At 31.8% G+C, this 20,114-nt stretch overlaps 9 protein-coding genes across 9 annotated transcripts; 7 read left to right on the forward strand and 2 right to left on the reverse strand.

Moving 5' to 3' along the window:
- Positions 1-320: 320 nt before the first annotated feature.
- On the forward strand, positions 321-1,676 carry PHO2 (Pho2p; the record flags this gene model as incomplete). The annotated part of the gene is made up of 1 exon (XM_011279365.1): positions 321-1,676. One exon carries the CDS (start codon positions 321-323, stop codon positions 1,674-1,676), a length of 1,356 nt encoding a protein of 451 aa, XP_011277667.1.
- A 317-nt stretch (positions 1,677-1,993) lies between these two features.
- EAR1 (Ear1p) lies at positions 1,994-3,325 on the reverse strand (the record flags this gene model as incomplete). Its single annotated transcript, XM_011279366.1, has 1 exon — positions 1,994-3,325. One exon carries the CDS (start codon positions 3,323-3,325, stop codon positions 1,994-1,996), a length of 1,332 nt encoding a protein of 443 aa, XP_011277668.1.
- A 977-nt stretch (positions 3,326-4,302) lies between these two features.
- On the forward strand, positions 4,303-7,212 carry HUL5 (ubiquitin-ubiquitin ligase HUL5; the record flags this gene model as incomplete). The annotated part of the gene is made up of 1 exon (XM_011279367.1): positions 4,303-7,212. One exon carries the CDS (start codon positions 4,303-4,305, stop codon positions 7,210-7,212), a length of 2,910 nt encoding a protein of 969 aa, XP_011277669.1.
- A 987-nt stretch (positions 7,213-8,199) lies between these two features.
- BN7_144 (cyclin family protein) lies at positions 8,200-9,501 on the forward strand (the record flags this gene model as incomplete). Its single annotated transcript, XM_011279368.1, has 1 exon — positions 8,200-9,501. One exon carries the CDS (start codon positions 8,200-8,202, stop codon positions 9,499-9,501), a length of 1,302 nt encoding a protein of 433 aa, XP_011277670.1.
- Positions 9,502-10,106: 605 nt separating this feature from the next.
- On the forward strand, positions 10,107-10,886 carry MAM33 (Mam33p; the record flags this gene model as incomplete). Its single annotated transcript, XM_011279369.1, has 1 exon — positions 10,107-10,886. One exon carries the CDS (start codon positions 10,107-10,109, stop codon positions 10,884-10,886), a length of 780 nt encoding a protein of 259 aa, XP_011277671.1.
- An 869-nt stretch (positions 10,887-11,755) lies between these two features.
- On the forward strand, positions 11,756-12,245 carry BN7_146 (ribosomal protein P1 beta; the record flags this gene model as incomplete). Its single annotated transcript, XM_011279370.1, has 2 exons — positions 11,756-11,869; positions 12,039-12,245. The coding sequence occupies 2 exons, from the start codon at positions 11,756-11,758 to the stop codon at positions 12,243-12,245; spliced, it is 321 nt and encodes a 106-aa protein (XP_011277672.1).
- Positions 12,246-12,601: 356 nt separating this feature from the next.
- Positions 12,602-13,258, reverse strand: BN7_147 (60S ribosomal protein eL13; the record flags this gene model as incomplete). Its single annotated transcript, XM_011279371.1, has 2 exons — positions 12,602-13,154; positions 13,251-13,258. 2 exons carry the CDS (start codon positions 13,256-13,258, stop codon positions 12,602-12,604), a joined length of 561 nt encoding a protein of 186 aa, XP_011277673.1.
- A 450-nt stretch (positions 13,259-13,708) lies between these two features.
- Positions 13,709-15,352, forward strand: VBA1 (Vba1p; the record flags this gene model as incomplete). The annotated part of the gene is made up of 1 exon (XM_011279372.1): positions 13,709-15,352. One exon carries the CDS (start codon positions 13,709-13,711, stop codon positions 15,350-15,352), a length of 1,644 nt encoding a protein of 547 aa, XP_011277674.1.
- A 918-nt stretch (positions 15,353-16,270) lies between these two features.
- On the forward strand, positions 16,271-17,581 carry ENO1 (enolase; the record flags this gene model as incomplete). Its single annotated transcript, XM_011279373.1, has 1 exon — positions 16,271-17,581. One exon carries the CDS (start codon positions 16,271-16,273, stop codon positions 17,579-17,581), a length of 1,311 nt encoding a protein of 436 aa, XP_011277675.1.
- Positions 17,582-20,114: the final 2,533 nt, after the last annotated feature.

Genomic DNA, 20,114 nt, shown 5'->3' on the forward strand with positions numbered 1-20,114 from the left:
CAAATAATTCTGCTATCAAAAAGTGGCTTCACATAAAGGAATTCATAATTCATATAATAAATCCGTCCACTGTTGCTCAAGCTAGCTGTTATCAAATAATTACCCATTTATTTTTAAAGTTTTGACTGAGAAGCAAAGTCCTAGTTTTTTTATCTGGTACTAAAAGCGAATTATAATACTTTTATTCAAAAGATTCAAACTAAAATTTCAACCTGCAAGCTTTCGTCTCATCAATACAACAAGCCTTTTGTTTCAACCTTCATAGTCAATGCTGATAAAGTGAATTTGCAAGGATATAGATAAATAAAAATAAATCAAAGATGGATTCAAACTTTCAAGCACATGGCTTTTCAGAATTCCAAGACGACAATGAATTCTTTGATACACAACATGAATTTGATCAAGCTCTAATGGCTAATGTCAATTCTGATATGATGTATTCAGATTTTCAAGATTCATCACCTCAAGGAAATGAGCAATCACAATCCCAATTTCATTCCCAATTACAACAACATAATGACAACACTCAAAAAAGAACAAGAGCTTCTGGTGAAGTATTGGCTTTATTGGTAAATGAGTTCAATATAAATGCAAATCCAAACGCACAGACGAGGAAAAGAATTAGTGAACAAACTGGTATGCCTGAAAGAAGTGTTCGTATATGGTTCCAAAATAGAAGAGCTAAATCTAGAAAACTTGAAAAATTACAACACACAGAGAAGGAAGATCCATATACTTTTGGTGTGGGGAGTTATGTATCATCTGCTACAAGGTATGATAATATACCATTGACATTAAACAACAATTATTTCTTTATGGACGCTAAATCACTTACTGTTGGGAGTTGGAAGCGTATCAAAAGCGGGAACTTGTCCCATGATAACATATTTAGTGTGAAGAATTTATCGAATTTATCCCCATTCTCTATCAATGAAATCATGAATAATACTACAGATTTGATGATTATAATATCAAGAAAAAACTTTGAAATAAACTATTTTTTTAGTGCTATAACGGATACTTCAAAAATTTTATTTAGAATATTTTATCCAATTTCATTAATTAACAATTGCTCAATAAGTATCACTGCAGATGGTGATGACTCCAATAAAAGTCTTTGTGAACTCAAGTTGATACTAAACAAACCACCAAAATTTGCTGTTTATTTCTCACAAACAATGGCACAAAATATAAATCAATGGTCAATTTGTGATGATTTTAGTGAGGGTCATCAAGTAAATGATGCATTTGTTGGTGGATCTGGATTACCTCATGTTTTCACTGGATCTGAACAATCTTTGAAATTTATGAATTCATTTATACTGGATTATAATAGTACAAATATTCCACAACAAGAATTTTCGTTACCTCAAAGACTGGGTTCACAATCACCAACAACCGTTGTCAATAACTATCCAAATCCACAGCCACCTCAACAATTGAATGAAAACAATAAAGCTCAAAACCAAAACCAAAATAATGAGATATCATCATTTGAGTTCAATAATAATCCTTTACTTCAACATTTTGTACAAGATCCAAATTTTGTAAATGATCCAAATGATGGATTTAATGACTTTTTAAAGGAAGAAAGTACTGCAGGGACACCATTAGATTTAAATGATGGTAATCATTTCAATAATGGAAGTGAACCACCTGAAAATCATCCATTTTAATAAATAAACTTAATCAAAATAATATAGAGAACATATGGTTGACAAAGAGCCATCAACACAAAAAGCATTCTTGTTAATTTTTTAATTTTAATACATGTATTTACGCATAATTCGATATTTAGTAGTATTGACTGGTTGACAATAAATTATGGATTATCGCAGTATCAGTTGCTTTAAAAGTTTTTAAAGTCGTGAATAAAAACTGAAAAAAACCATATATTAAACCGTTGTATCTCTCATAAAAACAAGTATAATGCTCCCTGCTCGTTGCCTTATTATGTAAACTATTCATATTCATAAAAATTGTTCAATGAACCTTATGACTCCTCCTCGTCCGGTGTAACTTCAAAACTATTTCTATTTCTAGCTTCATAGTCTTCAACCTCATCAACACCTAAAAATTGATTATTACTAGTATTTGCTATTAATTGTTCGTCTTCTTCTTGATCATCAGATTCGTAAGTTGGTGGATTTGGTGGTAAAGAGTTTAAGGTAATATTGTCATTAAAACTCTTTTTAGATCCAATTGAAGATTGATAACCAGCATTTGAATAAAAGTCTGGTGGTGCTATGATTTCGTCATCATCTTCATTAGACGACTCTATTAAAAGATCATTATTCGATGAATTGTATTCAGGTAGAGGTGGTCTTGTACCTTCTTTCAATGCATAACCCCATTTCTTGATATTAGCTTCAATGAAGACATAACCATATTGTCCCAAATTCACATGAATTGAGCACGGGTTATTAGATCCAATTATTGGAAAAATGTTGTTCATTCTGAAGCCTTTTATATGACCACCAATAGACTTTTCACTTAACTTTTTACCATTTCTTGTAAAGAAAATAGTACCACTACGACATCTATAACCAATTCCGATAACATCACCTTGTTGTAATTCTGGAAATACGTTACTTTCCTTTTCGTTCAATTTAAAGGAATTGTTAAATCTTCTTGATCCATCCGAATCATAACTTATTGAATAATGATGTCTTCCTGGTAATCTAAAATAAGGGTAAGGTTTTGTTGAAAGACCTATGGATAATGTTGTATGTTCTGGGTCTTCTAAACTAAATATTTTGGCTTCAAAATAATAGACGTCATTTAATTTGGGTATTGGTAGATTTGTTTGAATTGAACATTGATAGTCATAATTTGTGAAATTAACTTCAGTTTTATTGTTGATGAAAATAGCTTCATTTGGTAAATTAGGATCAGGAATGAAATCCCAAGCTTCTATCCCCTTTTCTTGTATTAACAAATGTGTTGAAAGTGATAATTCTTCATTAACAGGTGGGTATTGTTTAATGAAATCTTGACCTGATCTATAAAGGTTTTGTTCATTTGGGGATAATTCACTCAATCTTTCTTCAATTTCAAATTCATCATCTAACGACCCTGGTATTGTGTTCTCTAGCGCTAGATATTTCTTCTTCAAAGCAAATCTAAGTAAAGCACAGAGCAGAACAGCCAAAAGTCCCAACATGATTGAACATACCGTTATACTGAGTACTATTATCAAGGTGATTGCAGACTCGCCATCATCAATATAACCATCACCTTCTCTTTTCATCAACGGAAGGGACCATGCTTTATGTTGTATAATTGATAATACTATCAAAAGTTCAGATAACAAGGGTATAGTCATTTTTTGATGTTTTTGCTTTATATGTATAAATTTTATTGATTGGAAATAATATGGAGACCCTTATCTCTGCACGAAAATCAAGCTTTAAAATAAGCACCAAAAAAACGTGTAAAGCTCTTGATAAGGTCTAAGTGTATCGATATATATCTCACTATTCGTGTATCTATCTTTATGGCTGATTTTGTTTCAAATCTGATCACAGCGGTATGAAAAAGCTCTATTGGTTAAGTTTTATTTGACTTTGGAATGGATAAAAAGCGCAGCGTACTTTTAGGCTTTGTTGAAAATATAGATTTTTGAACACTTTTCTTTAAAGTTTCTTCAAATTGATAAAGTGTACTTCTTCCAGTGACGGTTTCAATAATAGGTATGAGTATTTGAAATGGTAATCTTGACGGTTTTATTTGGTGATTTAGTTGATGAAAGTTGAAACCTTTGTACCTGGTATAAATTTATCCACAATAATTTTGGAATTTCCTGTCTTTTATGGAACTTTTGGCTGTCGAAAAAGGAAAATCGTCAAAATTCGCTGAAAGCGGAAATTTAGGAGCTGATTACGCCGATTAGCTAAAGCACTTGCGCAAAAGTTTAGGGTGATTACTATATCAAGTAATTTTCTTGCCACTTTGCGCAAAATGTCGTTCAATTGTATAATTTGATTCTAACAACGATCTTAACTTAAAAGTTCAAATTTAAACCTTTTTAGTACTATAAAACTTATATGGTATTAAACCATACAATTGCAACTCATTTACAAATCTAATCAAGCGCTTTCTTAGACTACACATTTTCCAGGAAATTTGGGGTTACAAGAAGAAATCTATAAACTTTATTTGTCACTTTTTCTATTCGGCTGTTGCAATTTTCAGATTTGTAATAGTGTCATTTTGGTGATAATAGACAATCCAATTCTTATTGCCACTCACACCCTGAGTACAACACAGGAATAAAGAGACGGACCTGTGGTTAATGCAAATATGCAGAATTTCAATGGTCAATTGAAGAAGAGAACTGTCAATCTAGGAGGTGGCTTCAAAAACAATAGGACAAACATTTTGCTTCATACTCAAAGAGAAAGAGAAAAAAGAGAAAAGGAAAGAGCTAGGGAAAAATCAGTGATCATAGTTCAGTCGTTTATTAGAAGACACCTGGCTTTAATAAGATATAAAAAGCATGTTGCATTGCAATGGGAGAGTCTTGTAGGTAATCAAGACATCAATTTCATTGTTCGTCATTTTTCCTTGTTTTATTCAACGCTATACAAAATCAATGAACGCAAGGTACAACATATTCAAACTTTAAGTGACTTATTAACTGAAGAAAATATCAAAATTTTGGATCAAAATGTTCACAATGAATTATTAAATGTGCTAACAAGAACATTGAATCAGCTAAATTTTGACAATCAATCTGATGAAAGGGTTTTAGAGGTCATACTCTCACTTTCAGATAGATTATACCCAAAACAAGAAATTGAACCACCTAAAATCATAAATGCATTCACTAGGATAATTGGTCTCTTTTCGGAGCAAGGTCATTTTGATGCTGCCAATAAACTTGTGGTTATTATCACTAAATATTTACCACTGGAAACTGCCAATTATATCAAGTTTCTAACTCTTCCAAATTTAGATAAATTATCAAATTTCGTTATTAATTTTGAAACTTTAGACAAAAATATTACTGACTCTTCTGTTTTTTCACATTTAAATGAAGACGAAGTGTTGACTGTGCTGACATGCTTTATCAACAGCGCTACAACATTCGATGTGCATGAAATCTCACCAATATCATGGGCTTTATCATCATTACAAGTCACAATTTCAACAAAGTCAGAAGATGATTTCGTTCAAGAAAATGAAGAGGATTATCAACAAGATTATGGTTTTGAATCCAAAAAGCTGAGAAGAAAGATAATTGACGATGAATTGAATCAAAAAATTGAACAACTTTATAACCGTGAATTTATTTCAGCAGTAACGAAGAATGTCAAAGATTCACATATATTAACTCGTCTCTATGGTTCACTAATCCGTTTAAAGCCAAATTTAAAATCAACTTTCATTATTTATATGATTCCTGATAGTTTTGAAAATTTGGTCAACTCTATTATTGAACACCCGTTATTCAAAGAATTTATAAATATGGAAGAGACCACAATATATTCACTTCCAAAAGATACTTTAGATAATCTTTTTCAGCCAAATCTAAATTTCATACAATATGATTTGTACATATTTTTAGAAGTCTTTCAATATTATTTGATTGTATCTAATGATTATGAGATCTTCAAAAAGTATGATTTCAATTCAGAAAAATTTGAAAAAATTGCTTTATTTTTGAAAAGATTTGTTTTGAATTTATTTTGGAATCAATCAAAACTATTGAAAAGTATACCAAAATTCGAAGCTTGGGGTTTACTAGAAACATTATCAGTCAGAGTATTAAATCAAGTTTACTTGAAAGACTCCAGATTATCAATAGTTGATAAATCAATATGGTTAATACCTAATAATAAAGTTGATATATTACATCTAGTTACTTTAATTACTTATTATCAAGAGCGCAAAGAGGAAATTGAAGATGACTCAGATACTGACGTTGATACAAGGATTTTTTCTACTTTGAAAGCTGATCAAAAACCGCTATTGAAAATATTTTTACGTGCTCCATTTTTCATCAGTTTCTATAAACGTGTTGAGATTTTCCAATTACTTGTGGATATGGATAAGGATAAAGAAGGCTTGGGTGATGGTGCATTCTTTTCATTATTCACAACAAGATCCAGACAATGGGCAAACATTAGAAGAGGACACATGCTAGAAGATGCATATGAAAGCTTTAATACCCTGGGAGAAGCCTTTAAAGGTCCTTTGAAGATTAATTTCACTAATGAACATGGTCAAGTTGAACAAGGTATAGATGGTGGTGGGTTAACTAAAGAATTTTTAACAAGTACAGTTAAGGAAGGTTTCAAGGACTTGTTTGTTGAAAATGACAGTCATGAGTTATACCCAAATCCACAAATTGGATTGAAATACCAATATAGAGTTGAAAGTGAAGAACAGTTAAAATCACTCAATTATTTGAACTTTCTAGGAAGAATTATAGGTAAATGTCTTTACGAAAGAGTTTTAGTTGATATAAATTTCTCACCATTTTTCTTAACTAAATTCAATACGGGATATAAAAACTCATTTGATGACTTGAGAAGTCTTGATAAAGATATTTATTCAAATCTGGTCAAATTATTAAACATGAATGATGAAGAATTGGAGTCAATGAATTTGACATTTACTATTGATGAACAAATTAATAATAAAAATGTATCTATTGATTTAATTCCGAATGGTTCAATTACACAAGTCAATAGTTCCAATAAACTTAAGTTTATTCATGAGGTGTCAAACTTCAAATTGAACAAATTGATTAATATCCAAAGTAACTCATTTTTAAATGGTTTATTTGGAATGATTTCAAAAGAATGGTTAGCAATGTTTAATCCATATGAAGTCCAAATGTTGATATCTGGTGAAAAGGACGTTGATATTAACGATTTAAAGGAAAATGTTCATTACGGAAATTGTGAGCCAACCGATTTGACAGTTAAATACTTTTGGGAAGTAGTGGAAGAGATGTCTAATACAGATAGATTTCAATTGGTGAAGTTTGTAACTTCTGTTCCTAGAGCACCATTATTAGGATTCAAGGCTTTAAATCCAAGATTGGGTATCTTCCTAGATAAGTCATTAGGCCATAGAGATGCATTGCCATCCTCTGCTACTTGTACAAACATGTTAAGATTACCAGATTATAAAGATAAAAAAACATTGAGAGAAAAGCTTATTTATGCTATAAACTCTGAGGCTGGTTTTGAGTTAACATGATACTATATACATGGTACACTATATAGAGTATACACTAATGAATAATGAAAATACATAAACAAATATATTCAATTGGTTTTTCGAGGCAATAACGTAGTAATGTTTCAACTTTCCACATGGTCCTTCAGGCATGAAGAGATTCGAGATTCAAGATTTCAAGATCTTTGTTCCAGATCACCATGGTTACTAAATTAAGCACTTGTTTTTTTGAGATTTCGCGACTGTTTTTGTTTTTTGTTTACAGAAGCGTGTTCTTACCGTGAATTTCAGCGTAGCTTAGAGTTTTGCCATGGAAACGATGAGGTTTAGAAAACAAAGAAAAAACAAATACAAAATTCATATAGGACTATTCACAAAACATAACAACAACTTCAACTTATTCCAACTTCACAAACAGTCAACACAATTGATCACTGATTGCACATACTTCAAGTTGTTACAGAAAGGCACTACTCAATTAACTTACAGTCTCTCGCTTTTTAACCTTTCTTTCAATTACTTCCAAGTTGCAAAAAGAATCACTCCTACCATATTCAAAATTTCATTAGTTTTTGTACACATTGATTAATTCAAACAAAACTAAATATCCACAAAAGCTGTGTTTCCATTTACTTTAATCCATTTTTGTGTTCAGGTGAAAGTTATATTGGTACTCTTACAATAGTTTAACAGGCTTATTTCATTTTTTACTATTTGTTTGTTTAAATCATCATAATTATTGTCATTAAAGAACCCTTGTTGAACAACTGGAACAATTATTATTCAAAACCATCAAAGAAGATTTAGAGATTACCATAAACCCATTGCTATTTCTATTTTCTTAACTGGCATTTATTTAAACACATACATTCAATTATCATTAATTAGTCTCCCAAGTGAACAAATTATTTTCCGAACTTAATAGCATCAAATTTATGTTATTACTTTTCCCTTGCATAAACATAACCACCAATCGCACATAAATATATCAACATCATTACATTCAATATGTCTGAAGCCCAACGTGTTAGAATAATATCAAATGAAAATTCACAAGCTTTGAAAACAAAACACCAAAGGCTTCAACAACCAGCAGTTACCACAAATAGAGTTGCTCTTGGAAATGTATCAACAAATGCCTCAAGAATCTCTAGAACGTCATTAGACAAACCAAGTCAAAAAATCAAAGTTTTTGGAGACGAAAATGATGAAAATAAAGCCCCAGCTGGTGTTGAAAATACTGAAAGGTACACAACCTCTGAATATAACAGACAACCTTTAGCTGACATCAAAAATAGATACGTTCATAAAGACCAGGATGCTGATGCTATAAAGGTTTATCAAGCCTCTGAATACAAGGAAGAAGCCTCTGAAGTTTATGATGAAGAAGATGTTGATGAAGATGCTATTCCAGAACCTTTGATGCCTGAATTAACACCAAAAATTCATCAAGAATTAATGCAAGTCTATGATATCTTCCATAGTGATAAACTGGATGAAGAAGATGAAGATACTTTCGATGTTTCAATGGTTGCTGAATATTCACCTGAAATTTTTAACTATCTTCATGGTTTAGAAATTAAAATGAGACCAAATCCAGGATACATGAAAAATCAAACAGAGTTGAAGTGGAATATGCGTAGCATATTGGTAGATTGGTTAGTCCAAGTTCATTCAAGATTCAACCTTTTACCAGAAACTTTATTTTTAACAGTTAATTACATTGATAGATTTTTAAGTAGAAGAAGAGTTTCTTTAAGCAGATTTCAGTTAGTTGGTGCTGTTGCGTTATTTATTGCTGCAAAATATGAAGAAATTAACTGTCCAAGTGTTCAAGAAATTGCTTATATGGTTGACCATGCATATACAGTTGAAGATATATTAAGGGCTGAACGATTCATGATCGATGTTTTGGAATTTGAAATGGGATGGCCAGGTCCAATGTCATTTTTACGTCGCACAAGTAAAGCTGATGATTATGACTTTGAAACAAGAACTTTGGCAAAATACTTTTTGGAAATTACTGTGATGGATTATAGATTTGTTGCTTCACCTCCAAGTTGGTTAGCTGCATCTGCACATTTCCTGAGTCGTTTGTTACTGAACCGTGGTGAATGGACCCCTGCTCATGTCTACTATTCTGGCTACACAGCTGAACAACTAAGACCTGCAGCATCTGTACTCTTAGAAGCTTGTCGTAACCCAGAAGAACATCATAAATCAATTTTTGAAAAATATCAAGAACGTCGTTATCGTCGCTCCTCACTCTTTGTTCAAGAATGGATCAAAGTTTCTGATGGTGAGCAATAACTTTAATTCAGAAATTGGCTTGTTTATTTCATTTTAATTTCTCATTGAACATTTTCTTCATGGGTTTTTTTTTTCAATTCGTTTGATACTTTAGAAAACCATTTCTACTGTTTTTATTTTTATTTCATTGTTATGCTGCGTCAAATAAGAGAAATTTCTCTAATGAAGGTTGAAATTTTTACTGTTTTATAATTTATTTTTGGTTTTCTGACTTCTTCATTATCTGGTTTTCTCTATTGATTGAGGGTTCTTGAAGACCCAATTATTTGTATTTTATTATTCGTCTGGAAATAGGAAGAAAAGTTTAGGAACACAGAATACATACACATCAATGGCTTCGAAGAAGCAACTCATATTGTATATTACTGCTATTATCAATGCAATCCACATTAATATAACAACAACCATTATTGGTTCTTTTAGTAGATCAGATCTTTTCAATCGATATGTAATTGGTAACACAATATGATAGATCATATATCCGAGGGCCAGTTTTCCGACTGTTTAAAATTTTATTATAAGACACAAATAATCCTTTGAATAACCAGAAAGTTTTCCTTAATTGAATTCCTTTACACAATTCAACTCAAATCAAACAAATCACAATGTCATTCCGTTTAACTGCTCGTGCTTCATCAAATATTTTAAGAACCATTAATAGAAATGCTGCTTTAAGAAGCTCAATTCCATCAATCGCTTCAAGATCCGCCACTAGATCAATTGCTCCACGTTTATTCTCAACTTCATCAATTAGACAAAATGATGCTAAAGAAAGCTTACGTGCTGCTTTAGAAAGTGAAATCCAACACGAAAATGAAGCTGATAACTCCTTACCAGAAGAATTGTCTGAATTTTTCAATAAAACTGGATTCCAAATTGCTAAAACTGAAGGTCAATCATTAGGTAAATTAGTTAAAGAAACTGAAGAAGAAACTTTAAACTTATACTTTGATGTTAACCAAGCTGTTAACATTCGTGCTATTGAAGAAAACTTTGAAGAAGATGATTTAGATAAACAACCAGATGAATTTTTCTTAAATGTTAACTTAGTTGTTGTTAAAAAAGCTGACAACAGTGCTATCAGTTTTGATTTAGTTTACCGTACTTATGATGCTGCTGTTGTTGCAGAAGGTGTTACTCATTATCAAAACGCCTCAGATGCTTTATCAGAAAAAGCTGAAGATGAACAAAAACGTGAAATCTCATACCATGGTCCAGCTATTGCCAATTTAGATGAACAATTAGTTATTGCTTTAGATAACTACTTAGCTGCTTTAGGTATTGATGATGAATTATTACATCAAATCATTAACTACGGTATCTTCAAAGAAAATGAAGAATACTTACGTTGGTTAAACAACTTGGAAAACTTCTTGAAAAAATAAAGTTCTTGAACATTCCAAGTTATTGAATTATCATTGATCAATTTTTATTATAGATTGAATTGATTTAGTATTTTATGATTATATGTATAGTTAAATTTTTTTTTTCAGTCTCTTCTCCTTTCTTGTGTTCTTTGAATATAAGTGACCAAAGGTTGTTGGAAATTATGTAAATAGAAGATCTTGTAAATAGGAATTTGAAGTGTAGTTTAACGATCTATATCTGACACTTTGTATTAGATAATTATAGGTATTGATCTATCGTTTACATGGAATCAAACTATTCATAGTAGCCTGGTATATCTGTATAACCCTTAATTATGCTGTTAATTAATATTTATACAAAGTTACCCCATATATCAGAGTATATCTGGATGTAATAGACTTTATGATTCGTGATGTAATATACTTCAACTCAGATATCTGGCAAAACGTTTATAGCTTATATCTTAGTCCTAACTGAACCTTGTGAATATTTTTAACTAATTAGCACTCACCTAAATCATATGGAATATTCTTATAGTATAATTTGTTAATATAAGCCTTCTACAACCTTTTGTACTCTATTGTTTTGACACTTTCCTTATATTTCCAGATCCATTTGTGACTGTTATTTTGACACAAACGTTGAAAAGGGCAATCCACACACCCTCACACCACTGAAATTACAAGTCAGATTTTCGCGACCACTCCATTTTTTTTCTTTCAAAGCGAAATTTTTTGGTTGAAATTTTGTGATATTCGCGGGTGTTGGCCTAACCAGAATCTCCCAATAGTGGGTGCTTTGGGATTATCAACACCAAGTTTATAGAAATGCTTTGAATACACATACAAGACGAGTTTAAAGGAATCATAACAACACATATTCAACAATGTCTGACGCTATTGTTTCATACGCTGCCTTGATCTTGTCTGACGCTGGTCTTGACATCACCTCTGAAAACTTATTAACCTTAACCAAAGCTGCTGGTGCTTCAGTTGACAAAGTAAGTTTTTCACTTTTTTGAAGGAATGAGATAAAACACTTGAAGGATTGTGAAAAGTTAAGGATTATACACCATGAAAGTATTGAATTATATTGCTCTACGGTCCTTGTGTTTTATTAAACTATAATGCTGTAATTTTAATGATCATTTACTAACAAGTTTATTACAGGTCTGGGCTGATGTTTTCGCTACTGCTTTAGAAGGTAAAGATTTAAAAGAAATCTTAGCTGGTTTCGCTACTGTTGGTGCTGGTGCTCCAGCTGCTGGTGCCGCTGGTGCTGCTGCTTCAGGTTCAACTGAAGCTGCTGCTGAAGAAGAAAAAGAAGAAGAAAAAGAAGAATCTGATGACGATATGGGTTTCGGTTTGTTCGATTAGATTCATTAAATTTAATAAAATTATTTACTGTATTTAATAAAAGCAAAGTCATGATGTTATAGATTTAATATTTTGTAATTTTGAATAATAATTCTAGTTTTAAGTATTGATAATATTTTGAAGTGTAAATCAAACTAAATTCTACGTAATATGATGATCATACTACTTTCATATATATTTATTTGCCACAAATACAGGCTACAAGCTACATTCTACAATTCTTAACTCTAAAACCCAAACGACATGATAAATTAACACAAATAAAAAAAAAGATAAATGACTATAAAACCCCTAAAAAAATATGATATTCAATATAATACTTTAGTTTCTAATAATTAATTATATTATTAAACACCTTATTTTTTCTTTTCAGCTTCAGCTTCAGCTAATTCTCTAGCTCTTTTTTCTCTGATACCTCTGTATTTCTTTTCAGATCTAGCTAATCTTAAGGTTCTGTATGCAGTTTGTTCTTGTTGTTCAACAGCTCTTGGTTCTGATTCTGGAGTTGGTTGAACAATTGGGAAAGCTTGAGCAGTTGAAATTTGTTCAGCTTCTGGAGCTTTACCGTTTCTTGGGAAAACAATTAATTTAGATTGGTATTCTTTTAATCTTAAAACGTTAGCTTCAAAGATTTCAGTTGATCTGTTTTGACGACGATGATCAACAGCAATACCAATAGTTCTAGCATAAGCTGGAGTTAAACCTGAAGCTTTAATTTCACGTAAAGTAAAACCTCTACCGGCTCTAACTTTTCTGTTGTATTTGACAGTTGGGGCTCTAACAACTGGTCTTAAGGCATCTAATGGTCTTGGAGCAATTTGAGCAGCTTTTGAAGCTCTAGCTTGTCTTCTTGAAGCTTTTTTACCAGCTTGGTCAAAGTGAACTTTGACACGTTCTTGCCAGTGTTTTCTGAAATGATTTTTCAAAAGTGGTAAATTTTTAGCGATAGCTATTCAATCATGTTAGTAACTATAACCATTTAATAACTTTTAAACAACATTTTACATACCCATTTTTTCGTTATTTTGATGCTCCCTTCTTATTAAAAACCTCTAAAGCTTTCACGATTTTTCAATTTTTTTCAAAGCTTTTTTTTAATTTGTTTGGAGTCTCAGAAAAAAAAACAAAAATTTGAAAAAAATGTTGCTTATGTCATCAAGTACTGTGTGTTTATATAAGCAAGATACTGCATAAATTATTATTAATTTCAATGATTTTGACTGTTTTTTGAAAAAACCGTTGATAAACTATGGCTTTGATCGTAATCTGATTCATGATCAAGAAGTTCATGAGTCATTAGATTCATATGGTACTCCAACACGAAACACAACTACACACCGAATAAACACTCGCTTACTGAATGCAGAAGTAAAAGCATTTCGTTTCCAATTATTTATACTATCAAGATTAGACTCGGCTGAAAAATGGTTAAAAAATCAATAATTAAAGGATCTTTAAGAAAGATGACAGAAAATCAAAATGGTAGTCGAGGATCAACTCCAGAATCACAATTGTTAGATAGTGACTCTAGTAATCTTAGATATACAACAATTGAACAAGAAAATGAAGCAATTAAAGAATATAATTTATGGTTGATTTTACCTGCATTATGGGCTGGTAGTTTCTTAGCAGCTGTTGATGGTACAGTTGTTGCAAATATAATGGGTCCAATAGCTGCTGATTTCAAACAAGAGAATTTAAAATCATGGATTGCAACTTCATATTTATTAACAAATACAGCTTTTCAACCATTATATGGTAAAGTTTCAGATATAATTGGTAGAAAATATGCATTAATGTTTGCACAATTTACATTTGGACTTGGTTGTTTCTTAAGTATTTTTTCACAAAACATTTTCCAATTTGCTTTAAGTAGAGCTGTTTCAGGTATTGGTGGTGGTGGATTAAGTGCAATGTCAAGTATTATAGTTAGTGATATTGTTGATACTAAAAATCGTGGATTATTTCAAGGTTATGCTAATTTAAATTATGCCCTAGGACAAACTTTAGGTGCACCATTAGGTGCAATTTTACTCACAAGTATTGGATGGAGATGGGTTTTCGGTGCTCAAGTTCCATGTGTTGTGTTTTGTATGTTTATGGCTTATAAAAATGTTAATATTGGACAAGAAAAACCATTTACAAAAGAAAATTTGACAAGAATTGATTTCGGTGGTTCAATAACGTTGGTTATATCAATTACATCATTCTTGTTATTATTATCAACAGATTTAAATAGAGTTATCTTGGGTATTGTATTTGTACTTGCAGCAATATTATTTGTTTATATTGAGAAATATATTGCTAAAGAACAAATTTTACCTTCAGATTTAGTTAAAGGAATCTTGGGTATTTGTGGTATATCATCATTTGCAGGTTCATTTGTATTGAATGGTTCAATTTTTGGTATTCCATCTTTTTTACAAATTGTTCAAGATCAATCTAGTAAAAAATCTGGTGGATTTTTAACATTTATTGTTTTATCTGTTAGTATTGGTTCATTAACTTCTGGGTTTCTTTTGAAAAGAATTCAAATTGAAGTTAAAAAATTATCACTTTGGATTTCATTCGCAAGTGTTACATTCATTTTATTTGGGTTTGCTTTCATATTTAGATCTATTGTTACTCCAGAACCTTATGATTCAACAAATTCATGGAAATTATCATTGATTATTGGTTTGACTATCTTGGGTTTTGGTTATGGATCTTATTTGGTTTCATTACTTATAACAGTTGTTGCAATCACAGGTAAAGAAGGTCAAGCTGCAGCAACAGGTATGAATTATTTATTTAGATCAATTGGTCAAGTTCTTGGTGTTGGACTTTCATTAGCCATATATGGATCTGAAATTCATAATAAATTGAAAGAAATTTTACAAAATGTTGATCATGGTGATTATATATATCAACATTTATTAAGTGATACAAATTATTTGAAAAATGGTAAATATATTACAAAAGAACTTTTATCAAAATTATTGAAAGCTTATCAAGAATCCATAATTACATCATTCTATCCAGCTTTACTCTTAGCTGTGTTGAGTGTATTCATTTCTGGTGGATTAGCATTAACATATGGATTAAACCGTGGACATAGATTTATATAAGAATACATATATACACTTATATCAAAGGATCTGAGAGATTCATGTAGATGGAAAAAGTATAAAAGGTCGTACCTGTTATTATCCCGGTTCGCACCGCACAATACTTTTTATTTCTGGCGTAAAGGACCGATAATGGAAAAAATCCGAATACGGTGGAAAATTGAAAAATTTTGGAGCGCAGGTGATGTTTGATTTGATTCAGTTGATGGAGGTGATGCGGATGATGTAGGTGACTATTATTATGAGTCAGGAAATAATCAATTAGAACTTCAATGCCTTTGCTCAATGGTGAATAACTATAATTGTCGTATTACTCATAAGGTCACAGAATTGTCAGATCAAACCACATCATGAGCTTCAATTGATAAACATGAGAACATGAGATTCCAATTCTTTAACGTTGTGCGTGGCTTGACGGATCCTATATACGCTAACACGCTAAACGCTAAACGTCAAGACGAGAACCAACCCGCATCTTGCCATTGCAAGGCCAATTCAAGAGATGTTTTCTGGATAATTAGTGTAAAGTGTTCAATTGTGCTCGAGGAATCCAACCATTATAACCTCATCCTTTTGAGAACAATAGATTTGGTACTTATTGTTATAAATTCTATCGCAACTTGTCCTGTCTAACGGTGGGAAATTGGCATCACCTGGTGATGTTTTGGCCAACACCTGAGCCATTACCCGCTGCTTCTCAGCACCATATTTTGTTAAACCACTTGATCTCACCATACAACGACACCACCGGGTACCACACTTGCGTTGGGCAGAAATTCTCAATTCGCCAATTCCAATTGTAGTATAAATACATCATTTATTCCCTTTTATCAGAAACTATAAGTAATAATAGAAGAATTCTTTTTTCCTTTCTCTATCAATTGTACTCAATTCGATAAAACATATACACATTACACAATGGCTATTCAAAAAGTTTTCGCTAGATACGTCTATGACTCTCGTGGTAACCCAACTGTTGAAGTTGATTTAACCACTGACAAAGGTGTCTTCAGATCAATTGTCCCATCAGGTGCTTCAACTGGTCAACATGAAGCTTTAGAATTAAGAGATGGTGATAAATCAAAATGGTTAGGTAAAGGTGTTTTAAAAGCCGTTGCTAACGTTAATGAAATCATTGCTCCAGCTTTAGTTAAAGAAAATTTAGATGTTACCAACCAAGAAAAAGTTGATGAATTCTTATTATCTTTAGATGGTACTCCAAACAAATCTAAATTAGGTGCTAACGCTATCTTAGGTGTCTCTTTAGCTGCTGCTAAAGCTGCTGCTGGTGAAAAAAATGTCCCATTATACCAACACATCGCTGACATTTCAAAAACTCCACAACCATTTGTTTTACCAGTTCCATTCCAAAACGTTTTAAACGGTGGTTCTCATGCTGGTGGTGCTTTAGCCTTCCAAGAATTCATGATTGTTCCAAACAATGCTCCATCATTCTCTGAAGCTTTAAGAATTGGTTCAGAAGTTTACCACAACTTGAAATCATTAGCTAAAAAAACTTACGGTCAATCCGCTGGTAACGTTGGTGATGAAGGTGGTGTTGCTCCAGATATTTCAACTCCAAAAGAAGCTTTAGATTTAATCGTTGCTGCTATCAAGCAAGCTGGTTACGAAGGTCAAGTTTCTATCGCTTTAGATGTTGCTTCATCAGAATTCTACCACGATGGTAAATACGATTTAGACTTCAAAAATCCAAACTCAGACCCAACCAAATGGTTAACTGGTGAACAATTAGCTGATTTATATGCTACTTTAGTTAAAGAATACCCAATTGTTTCAATTGAAGATCCATTTGCTGAAGATGATTGGGAAGCTTGGACTCACTTCTTAAAGACTGTTGATATCCAAATTGTTGGTGATGATTTAACTGTTACCAACCCAATCAGAATCAAAACCGCTATTGAAAAGAAATCTGCTAACGCTTTATTATTAAAAGTTAACCAAATCGGTACTTTAACTGAATCAATCAAAGCTGCTCAAGATTCTTACAATGCTGGTTGGGGTGTCATGGTTTCCCACAGATCTGGTGAAACTGAAGATACTTTCATTGCTGATTTATCTGTTGGTTTAAGATCTGGTCAAATTAAGACTGGTGCTCCAGCTAGATCTGAAAGATTAGCTAAATTAAACCAAATCTTAAGAATTGAAGAAGAATTAGGTGACAAAGCTGTTTACGCTGGTGTTAACTTCAGAAAATCTGTTGCTATCTAAATTTAGCTTCGGTGCTTTCCTATATAACGCTTTTATAAGTTTATGAATAATTTACGTTTTTACTGAAATTACCTATTGTAGATACTTCATTTGCAACATTTTCTCATAATAAGTAGGTGTTTGATGACATGGCTATATTTTGTGATTCATCAACTGATTGTTTTATTTTGAAAATTGTCGTCTTACATATAATTCTTCCATCATAAAGCTCATAAATTATATATAAAAGTTATGTTTAATGACATGCCAAAGTTTCATTAATTTCACCACCATAAAGATAATTACCTAAAATTGCACCAGCAACAACACTCAACATTGCCCAACCGTTATAAGTCATAAATACCAACATCATCATGTATGAATAACCAACTAATAATCCATAATATATAGCTTTTTGTAAACGATTAAAAGAACCTGGTTTTTTAAAATTAGTCAATTGTTCTGATCCAACTTCTTCATCAACTCCTTCCGGGATTTCCACAGATGAAACTATCAAAAGATATTAGTCTTTATGTAACCTCTGAAGACATCAATAGTCCTTTTCTTCAATTGTTTACCAGATAATAATAATACTTACGTGAACTTTCATATCTTTTAGCTTTACTTTTGAAAAATTCATATCCCACACCTAAACCCACTAGGGCAATTAAAGTAAAAATCAATGAAGTTAAGCTCTTAACATGCCACCATTTGAAAACAACACACATATTTTCATAATCCCAAGTGAAAAGCATCTAAATAGGTGTCAGTATATCATTCCTCAATATATGTCCCTAAAATCATACCACACTTACATTCATATTACACATTGGTTCCTCTGGCATATCATGACCAGGCATTGAGTGTCCCATTTTTGAATGATCCATATTTGAGTGATCCATCTTTGATTAACTTGGTTAGACTTTTGTAAAGCTTGAAAAAAGGACTAAAAGATGAAAAACTAAGCTAATAATTTGTTAAAAATACCTTTATCAGTTCGCGAATATGGTGATTTTTAAGATAATTTTGAGCAAATATATCAATCTTCTATTGAATCGACTTCAACTCATGTTGATAAAAGCGGGCTTTGGTTATTAAATTATTTTAGTTTTAATGATTTCTGGTCCATTAAACTAATTGACACATCATCATGGAGTTTTATTCGCCACGTGACCAGTGGAAATCTTATTTTTTCAAGATACGAATCTAGTTTGAAGTTTGAAGATCCATATATGGATCGATCTGAAAAGAAATAAAAGGTTTGAAAGGGATATACAGATCTTCCGAGTAGGATATTATTGAATTCAGGGGACATTACATGCATCTAATACTATCTCATAATGTGGATTTCAGTTTGTTAAAAGAAATTGCCATATTTGGTCTTCAATTGATGCGATTTCTATATCGTATTTTTTTTGAACTACATCAATAAGTGTGAGATATATGAGGAGACTGTTTAGTATTATGCTGCATTTTATCACTATTAGTCCACTAGTGGTTTGTGAGGTGATATTAATATTTCTAGTTATTGTCTTTCTATTTTGCTAAAGGTGAAATTTTACAATTTTCAACACATCTGATATGATCATTATAAAGCTAGATACTAGGAATATCACTCTTTTCAACGCCTCAAGACTCGTATATTGGGATCTCAAATCCTGATACTGTTTCTTTTTTGCATTCTTTTTGGGGTATGGCTTTATAAAAAGTATTGATCTCTTGCTGTTTTGGTTTTGTTTGGTGATTTGAGATATCTAAAAGCGGATTCCAATGGTTTAACTGGATCTAATTTCCAAGAAAATTTAATGAGATCTGGTAAATAAATACACACTTCAAACAGAAATTTTGCATGATGCTGGTTAACTTCTAGAAGCCTGTACCATTGAAGTCTAAAAACGGTTTATGGTTAATTGTGATATTCTCTCCTCGTTAAATTTGATGCATATCGGTATTTCCTAATCGGGATCTCAATGGATATCAACCAAACAACTATACAATGAGGCAACTGTTTACAAGATTCATAATTGTTTTATTCTTGAATCAACAATAAGATCTTGAGCCTCATGATGAATCTATATAAAGAGATCGAAAATCACTTAGATGATGAATTTTAGTTTGTTGTAAATCATTATCAATTGATACAATCAATTAAATTCACAGAAACAATCCACTCGTTCAACAATGAAATTCTCAACTGCTTTCGTTTATGCTTTCATGTTAGCTTTAGCTGAAAAAGCTTTCGCTGAATCCACCAACTCAACTGAAGAAGGTGTTGTCGGTACTTCAAATGGTGTTGAATTCCCATTCTCTGAAGATGCTATTGTTGAAGCTGTTCAATTAGGTGATGATGTCGCTCCAATTGTTTTAGATGATGCTGTTTACTTCATTAACACTACCATTGTTGATCAAGAATTAGGATCAAAATTAGGTAAAAGAGAAGCATGGCACTGGAGATCCTATTTGAACGGATCACCAAATTACAAGAGAGAAGCTGAAGCTGAAGCTGAAGCATGGCACTGGAGATCCTATTTAAATGGATCACCAAATTACAAGA

This window comes from Wickerhamomyces ciferrii, contig 00001, assembly GCF_000313485.1.
Source record: "Wickerhamomyces ciferrii WGS project CAIF00000000 data, strain NRRL Y-1031 F-60-10, contig 00001, whole genome shotgun sequence".
NCBI lineage: Eukaryota > Fungi > Ascomycota > Saccharomycetes > Phaffomycetales > Wickerhamomycetaceae > Hansenula > Hansenula ciferrii.